Below are 9,303 nucleotides of genomic sequence, written 5' to 3'. Positions count from 1 at the left end.
GACCATTTCCGGGCCATAGTTCAAACTAACTGATATTCGGTTTCATTTAGTTAGACTATGGTCGACTAACTCCGATAACCGAAGTTCGCCCAGTCCATTGATGTTGTAGTGCACATCCTCTCAAAGATTATTAAGATTTATCAAAAACAAAATAAGAGTTATGCAATACATCTATTAACAAAGTGAACGCCTAACTGTTTTTATTACGTTGATACACAAATATTGATGACGTAGTGCACATCTACTCTCACAGAATCCCTTATATAACGCATACAAGGTATCAATGTATATATATATATATATATATATATATATATATATATATATATATATATATATATATATATATATATATATATATATATATATATATATATATATATATATATATATATATATATATATATATATATATATATATATATATATATATATATATATATATATATATATATATATATATATATATATATATATATATATATATATATATATATATATATAACGGTTTTTATGGAGTCAAAAAAACAAGCGATAGTCGTCGAATCTCTCGTATGCACGCCGAGACAGACCATAACTTTGATTAGATATGTATGTATTCGTATTTACAGTCAACATTGTGTGATTGCGTAATGGATATGCAAAATTTGTGTAACGCATCGTTTTCACTTAAAGGTCTCCCATGTCTTATGTACATCCAGGGAGGTGATATATACTGTGCATCCCCGGTATAGCTAATGTCTGGTCAAAATCGGTGTATTGTTTCATACGCTCCACCCACGTCAGATTGAAAAAGCGCGTTGAACGCTTGGTGTTCGTCTAGATGATAAGCCCGTTAAAACTCTCTCGAAGCATCTTAGAGAGATCAATGAGGCGATCAGCCGACGGAAACTTTCTGCGTGTTTGCTTTCGAATGAAATAATCCCGTAGAGTCGCTGGCTTTTTTATGGAAGCTTTCCTCGAGTCAGTCGCGTAAGCCTCTCGACGCTTTCAAGGCAGTTTCCTGTCAATCTTCCCCGAAGAATGAGGGAACAAAATGTGACCGGATATGTTGGACTATAGTGGTGGAGCGGAAAATATTAATAATCTCCCAGATTTAAGAGCATTATGGCCATAATGACGAACGATGGCCACGAATGACTATTGTGAAGTTTATTTCCGTGCATAAAAATGTGGGAACATTTTGAGTAAGAATAAGAACGAGTCGAAAGCCATATCGTATAAGGCCAACACAATATTCAATCCGAGATGAATTACACGGTAAAAATCGCAGGCCTCTGGTGAAATATACGTTGATAAAGGAATCTTTTAAAACTACACAATTTTAAACGTTTCACTCTTCTATACTCAAAATGAAGCTCAAATATGTTATAATTTTATTATAACTGCGCATTGTGAAATACAATAGAATAAATAGATTGTTGTTAAAAAGAAACTGAAAAATTACTGTATTGTTAGTTTATGTATACATACATTAACATATCTTTCAAGATAGACATATACTCACGATAGTCAACTCGGGAAAGCCATATCTTTACTATTCATCATTATGTGCCGTTGTATTTACTGTAATGCTCTCAGTATGGACATTATGAACCCCGAGCCAAACAATTTCTGACTACCATATATTCAAAATCAGGATCTGAATACGATGTACAACAAAATTAACCCCGATCAGTCGCTTGCCGGTTCGGCTGGTCGGAAAATTGCTTGAATGAACCGCAACCGGTCAATCCATATTTTAAGATTTCAAGAAAAACCGTCCAAGGTAGTCTTATCTTGTTTACGCCAGGACTTCATCGGTTAATTAACGTATATAGAATTATCAAAAGTTTTCGCGTTTTCTTTTTCATAGCCCAAATAGTCATATTGCAAAAAAACGCTGGTGACCCAGTAATTCTCAGGACAGCGGGAATCCTAGAAATTAGCTCCTCGTCGAAAATCGTGAAGGAGTGCTCAAGACAGATCACCAACAGTGCCGCTTAATCAAGTTTCAATTGGCTTTTTATCGACGGATACTTATCGCTGTGGTGGCGAAAGCTCGGTCTTTGTCGAGTTTTTCATGATGTGTTTATTCGACGGTTACAATACCGTGGCATCTGTCAGTTAGGGCCGAGACAGGACCCTGCGAAGAATCTCACAAATCTGCGAGCGCGTATGAAAAGCGAAGCAAGATTTCGCAAAAACGGGTTGCATTGATATGAAAACAGGATTTCTCGAACTGCTGCGCTCCTGTTGAGATGCCTGCGGTCACCATCCTCATTAAAGAACCTTTCGCCACGGTTGTTTAAAATGCTTGAATTACTCCGCATAAAAAGTCGATTCCCGGTCCTATGATTAGCCGAAACGCCGACAGTAAATCGTCTTCCTATAGCCCCGAGAATCTAATTAGGGGTCTTGTTACAATCGGTGAATGAAAGCTACCAACAAATCAATGAAAATTAATCGTTTTGCGCCCGTAATAGCCGTAATCAGCGAAAAACGTTCCCCAAACAGTTTGTGAAAATAAAAGCAGCTTTTCACGAGCGTTCGTTCGATCCTGTGAAGCTTTTTAGGCGTAAATCGTCTGGGAGGTATTTCAATAACGCGCCCTTATTCAGAGCTATTCTCTTTATTGCCAAAGTAATCGAAAAACTAATCTCCGAACATAAGCATAAACAAAGATAAGATAATTCCGCGTATGCGAGAGTTGAGTTTGAAATGTCGAAATATGAAATTGAAGGTTACGATTGTCATTCCCGTGATAAGGTATGTAATATCGAAAGGCGCGTGCGCTTTGTTTTGTCACGAACATATGGCTAGTATTTACCTACGAACATCCAGCGGATAACAGCGTTTTCTGCATGTAATCTATTATGAAATTGGCAGACAAATGTTGCCGGTGTTGTCGCAATAGTAAAGTAGGAACGCTTGCCATCCCCGAGGCTCGAGAACAGAATGCACAGATTCACCAAACGTAATGAAGCGCTTTCTCCACCAACCCTGCGTGGTCTCATTTCTGAGTCTTTTTCAGCATCGGCGAGCAATTAGCACGCCACGGGAACTCAGTAGCAAGCAAACTAATTACTACGCAAATTCGCTGCCAATTATTAGTTGGACATATTCAATTTCTTCCCGGCCGAAATAAAGAAGAAGTCAATAACTTCCAAAAATGAAAGGTTAACGAATACCACTCGTGCGAAGAATCTAAATGTAATAATTGGCCATACACATTTTTGCCATCAAATAATTTGAAATCGCTTATTAGCTGAGCAGTGGATGCTTACAATGGCATAATCTACTACGTACACAATGTAACTTATTTCAACAGTTGCATCCTAGTTGCACAGTCGTATAACTTCTCTCCGAAGTGGCCTTCAATCGTTAGATATGGAACTGACTAAGTCGTGAGTGTACAATATTGGCCGCAAGAGTTCTACGAACCAATTAAACTCACTCTCAGTAAAACGTGCATTGGGTGAAAATAAGATTGATTCAAAAATACGTAAGAAAATAAACTTTGCCTGAAAGTCATAGAAAGAGATCGAAACAGTGTTCTCAGAATCGACTTATCACCTTCGATATCATGAGATAGAAAGTAAGTCGAACTCGAATACGAAAATCATGTGCCAAGGTTTCGACTATAAATAGAACCAACTATATCCACTGCCAGTAAACAAGATATTTCAAACTGGTTTACGCTGGGTTTGACATAAAGATATATGAGTGAAATCCATGGATCGATTACAAAGGTAATCAAACCTCAAGTGCGTAACCTGAAAAACCTGAAACGGAAATGTATCAAAATCATCCAGTTTATTCCAGTATTATCGTTATGTAAACGTGCATTGGTTGTTTCTCGACCATAACCATAATCATATCTTCTGAGATAACGAGACAAATCAGTCATCTGTCAGTGAATATTCTCATTTTAGGATCAGGCTATCGATCAGAATGTTTTCTGCGACGAAACGAATTCTCACTACCTGTGCCTTACAAAGGAATCATCACGGCCAACGGCTCGTCGCCCAGCTCGCCGGAAGAGCGCATCTTCCCGGTTCGGATGGCAAAGATTTTCCGAAAGTTCTCGCCGAAGCTAGGAACGATTTTCCGATGACTATCGATTGCGAGTTTGTCAGCTCTAACGAAAATGCCTCGGCGTTTGCGAAATGTTTCTTCGCGTCGCTGCAACATAGCATCCACAAGTTCGGCGCCGTCCTTCTGAAAAACCTGCCGCTAAAAACCGGTGACGAATTCTCCGGATTCGTACACGACGGAGGTTTGAAAGCTATGAACTACGTTGGAGGCAGCGGCGTACGGGATTTGGTGGCACAATCGGTATCGACGGCGAGCCGAGAGCCACCGATATTCACGATCGAACCTCACAACGAAATGGCGTATCTTCCATACTGGCCCCATCTGGTAAGATACAAATCCATGCGATAGACATCGATCGAGTACGCAAATTAAAAGCCGTGGTCACACGGAGACGATTTGACCCGGGCCGAATTAGTGCGGATCAGGCCCGAGTCAAATACGGCCCTTGCCTGATTGGGGGGCGCATTCACACGTAAATCACTCACTCGATACATATACAAATCGAAGTGAGTCACTCCCGGAACCAGTTGCAATTCGCATGCAATAATTAACCTGTGCTAAAATTACGTTTTTGGTCAGCCAAAAATTTGGTCCGGGCCCATTTGGCACTCGTCTGAACAGCTGTTCCGGGCGAAATTCGGCATCAGCCCAAACGCAGCTCGTGTGACCGCGGCTATGGATTAATAAGGACGTACCTGCCGCATAAATTTCGAAATGAAAAAAAAATTAAGAATTAGATATATAGCCGATTTATACTGGACAACATTTCACTGTGAATCACGACCCAGTTCCACAGTTTTGACTTAAGTTGACGCCGGGTTAACTCATTGATAATGAACTAATTCAACTCTCTCAATTGTGGAACTGGATCCTGATAGTCGTTGTCGTAAGATATTTGGGCGAGTTATTTTGAATCTTTCTATCCCTATATTTCATCCAACAGTTTGTGGTATTTTGTGATATACCGGCGACAGAGGGCGGAGAAAGTGGTTTGACGGATGTTAGGGACATTCTGAGAGACCTAGATCCGAATGTCGTCGACAAGTTTCATCGTTTGGGTATTTGCTACCACCGATATTTACCCGATGCCAAAGCCAATGATTACACCTCGTGGCAAGAGGTAAATGCATAGAAAATAGCACGAATTAATATAAGTGGATAATAAACTTTCTGAGTACAAAATTTGAATGAGAAAATACAATCATTTGTCGAATCACCTCGATCAATAGACTTGGTCAAATCGGTTTTTTTAGATTTCTTCACTTGGTTATAGATTTAGACTGGGTGGTTGACATAGTGACAGTTGAATTTTCATTGTTAGGCCATGATACCTATCTTTTTTTATTCTGATGTTTAACTTAAACCATGAACGTATAATCTTGTTTATACGTCATTGCTTAAACCAAATTTGGAATGACCGACCACAGCTGCACAACTGATCAATCTATTCACATTCATTTCAGTCTCTGATGTGCGATAACAAAGACGAGGCTGAACGTATTTTGAGTGAATCTGGACAATATTTCAAATGGAACGAGGATGGCTCGCTTTGCTTTTGGAAAACTCTTTCAGCCTTTGCACCGCATTACATAACTGGTAACGTCCTCCCGAGCGTGGCCCCACTTACATATCCCTTTGCATGTTTAAGAGTTATATCATGGACTCTAAAACGTTTTCGTTTTCGAGTCCATGGTCATACTCAACTCGAGTAAAAGATAAAAGTTAAAGTCAAATCATAACACACAACTGGAAATTGAACCAGGGGCTGTTTCATAGAGCAATTTTGTGTTTCATTAGTCATACACAATAATGTTGAGACTTGTTAAGTGCTTCTGGTTTTCAGATTCCAGTTTTCAGACTCCTAGATTATTATCGTATTATCTAATAGACAATCCTATTGCTAATGATATTTCTCGTGTCAAAACCATGTTATAACAACTGATATGTAGTTCATGGTTCTTATCAGCAATCGCCTTATCAATAAATTTCGATTTTGTAGGTGAAATGCTCTGGTTCAATCAATGCCACTCTCAGAATGCCTCGTACTTCAAGGCACACCCGGACTTTTGCGATAAAGATTTGCCAGACGACAGATATCCGTTTCACACGTACTACGGAGACGGCAGCGATATCGAACCGGATGTACTGCAACAAGTGCGAGAGGTTACCTGGAAAAACACGGTTGGTTTGAGGCTCGATAAAAGCGACGTGTTGATCTTCGACAACATGCTCATCCAACATTCGAGATTAAGTTTCAGAGGTGATCGAAAGTTGCTCGTTTCGATAGCCAATTTCTATTGAATACCAGTGTTCCAAATGAAAGCCTTGTATATAACGTGTTAAGTGTTATTCAAGCACGATAACGTGTATTGAAATTCCGTGCGGTCAATCGGTATATCAGAAATATAGCCTTGTGTATCTGACAGTCGTTTCTCTGGGTACGGACGCTCGCTCCAAATCTATATACAAATAGCAATTTCTCCATTGAAGCTTTTCGTATTCAATATGCGTACATTCATTCATCAACATGTATTTTTTACTTAAGCTGCGAATATTTATTTTACTACTGTAAATGCCTCGACGTTAATCGATAAACCATTGCATATTGCTGGTACGAGTATAATGAAATATTGTCTTGTCTGTCTGACGGTCGTGTTTCCGATTACGGATGCTTCGATTTAAATTGACTTGTACGTATGAAGAGCAATTTCAATTCAAGCCTATCATATTATATCCATATATACACTTTCTTCTTGAAAAATGACCTCGATGTTAATTGATGAATTGCGTATATTTCTATACATGATCTGATTTAATGACATACAGCAAAATAAAATAATGATACGCAGAAATAAACATTATCGTTTATTACAGAAGAAACTGATATGTAAAGATGAGTTATTGTTTCGTGGCTGAGCCGGCTGTTTCTCAGTTTCAGTTACAGTTTAGTTTGATTACTCCACAAGTTATGATGACATTGCACAGAGCACAAAAATATCACAAAAATTACAGCAAATTTCAAAAATATGATGATAGTATTAATAATAATTACATTGATAATCCTCTATATGGCTAGGGGCTCGATAAAAAATCTTTACAATGGCCCATTTTTTTCCTCAAAACATTTTGTTTTTTTTTTTCGCGCGAGAATTCAAAATGGGCCGATGTAAAAGTTTTTCTCACGCGCGTCTGTCTACCCGTAAAAATCTTTTGGTGTGGCCCGAATCAGCCACCATAGGTGTGCCCAACGCACACAACACGAAATGATATTCTTCTAGTGGTAGTTTACGGCCATATGAATTCATTTCGAAGTCGAAATTTTTACTATTTAACCGAATTTTCGACTAAATTAACTCGAAATTTCGACTGATAGATCGAAATGTCGTTTCCTTTTTTTAACACGTGCGCGCTATATTGGTAAATCCATATTAAATCCACAATTTCGACTTAAAAAGTCAGGAATTTTGTCTTAGTATCTCGAAATTTCGACTTTTTATCTCGAGTTGCACTGACTAACTCGCTAATAACTCGTCATTTAGAGTAACGTTGTTATTATTATTATCATAATCATAATCGATATTACTATCATTATCATGATTATTATTATCATTCCGTATTCTTATTTTCGATACCTCGATTTTGTTTCGATTTCGATCTAAAAAGTCGAATGGCCGCTGTGCCCTTCCGTAGAAAAAGAAACATGTTTACTGAAACACTGTTTCGCAAAATCAGCTTGCGTGTAATATTATTAGTTGTTCGATATGTTTGCAGGATGCAAATCGTATAAACATCACTCAGAAGACGCCGTTTTCGTAGATTCGTGTTTCTTACCGAAGGCATGAAAAGACTCCCATAAAAAAGCTGCGCGTACGGCAACATCTGCTCGGTAAATTATGTATTATTGGGTTGAATACAGTATGATTTATCCAGTTATTTTTTATTCACGTATTGATTTCGTTTTAGTACATAAAATTTCATTATGCACAAAAAATCAATACAACATGTGGTACCGAAGCAATCAGTCCAAACAATAAGTAGATGAATTTTTATCAAAATCCAAAAACTGCAATTAATCAGAAACACTAGGAATGTCAACGAAGAAGCCCCAATTTCGTACATTTAGTTACTCTCCAGAGATGCAGAAGTTATGCCACGTAGTTCAAATTGCATTGTAGAACGTGGTCTATTCGCCACGTTGGGTATTTCGTATCTTATGCTGTGTTCCTACGCGTTGATTATCGCGAAACAGAAAACAAGATACACCGCGATAATCCGAGAAATTCTAAAAGTATTAAGCCTGTAAATCCGAAATCGATTCAAAATCAGATTAAGATGGATTAGCCGGATTACGGTGATAAACTATGATTAGGGTACAAGTTGAAAACTTTAATGACGTTGGAAATTCAATCAAAGAAATCTTGAAAATAGTAACCCGTTTTACAGTTGCTAGCCGCCATTTTGTTAGGTTACTTTATATTGTTTCATTGTTGGGTCATTTTCTTCTCTTTTAAAAAAAACTATTTCTGATAGTCGTCGAATAAACACTATAATCCGTGTACACTGTATATAAATAAAGAAATCCCACAATTCGAATTGAATTATACCGATAGAATTTATCATTTTGTAACCACAACGTTCTTCATTTAACTATTCATGATGTAGGTTCTCATCTCATATTTATTTCATTTGACCAAAGAATAGACTTTGACAATTTTGGCAACATTCTAATCGTGTAAATCTCTAGATTTCAGTAATGTAAAATCGATTTGCCAAATTGGCAACAATGCGACATGAGAGCGATATTACTTCGGCCAGTTTTTACAACACGCGTAATAATTCAGGGCATTCAACAAGTTCGTCATTTTGAGAAACGAATTTCGAAAAAAATGAAACATTTCAGAAACCGTGCGCGTGAACAAGTGAAATTTAAAATCTAAAGATATCTCGCCGATTTTTCAGTCACATTCTATCGTCTGGTATTCGGGTACATCTTTCAATCCCACGTAATATCTCCACATGCTAAGAGGCGTCTTGCCTCGTTTTAGCGTTTCCGACATAATTCCCGCTCTACAAGTCCGGGTAACGAATGGAATATGATCGTGAAGTATTCTACACTCTACATCCCTCACGCCTGCAGCTCGCCACGTCCTGTGAGATACGTGCAGCGATGAACACTTCTTGTCCACATCCCCGTAACGATCAAGTATTACTTTCTTCCATTGCCGA

The 9,303-nt window shown here is 38.1% G+C and overlaps 1 protein-coding gene across 1 annotated transcript; it reads left to right on the top strand.

Moving 5' to 3' along the window:
- Positions 1 to 2,704: 2,704 nt before the first annotated feature.
- On the top strand, positions 2,705 to 6,969 carry LOC141909027 (dapdiamide synthesis protein DdaC-like). Its single transcript, XM_074799357.1, has 5 exons — positions 2,705 to 2,748; positions 3,915 to 4,401; positions 5,021 to 5,197; positions 5,541 to 5,673; positions 6,077 to 6,969. The coding sequence occupies exons 1-5, from the start codon at positions 2,711 to 2,713 to the stop codon at positions 6,376 to 6,378; spliced, it is 1,137 nt and encodes a 378-aa protein (XP_074655458.1). The 5' UTR covers positions 2,705 to 2,710; the 3' UTR covers positions 6,379 to 6,969.
- The last annotated feature ends 2,334 nt before the right edge of the window (positions 6,970 to 9,303 follow it).

The sequence above is a fragment of the Tubulanus polymorphus genome, chromosome 1, assembly GCF_964204645.1.
Source record: "Tubulanus polymorphus chromosome 1, tnTubPoly1.2, whole genome shotgun sequence".
NCBI classification, from domain to species: Eukaryota; Metazoa; Nemertea; class Palaeonemertea; order Tubulaniformes; family Tubulanidae; genus Tubulanus; species Tubulanus polymorphus.
This window is presented reverse-complemented; position numbering and strand designations above follow the sequence as displayed.

Bases quoted from the DNA above. Each gene is read 5' to 3' on its own strand.
- LOC141909027 (XM_074799357.1), top strand. From the start codon at position 2,711: ATGAAATTGAAGGTTACGATTGTCATTCCCGTGATAAG. The intron at 2,749-3,914 runs GTATGTAATATC...TTCTCATTTTAG, and splicing joins ATTGTCATTCCCGTGATAAG to GATCAGGCTATCGATCAGAA. The intron at 5,674-6,076 runs GTAACGTCCTCC...TCGATTTTGTAG, and splicing joins TGCACCGCATTACATAACTG to GTGAAATGCTCTGGTTCAAT.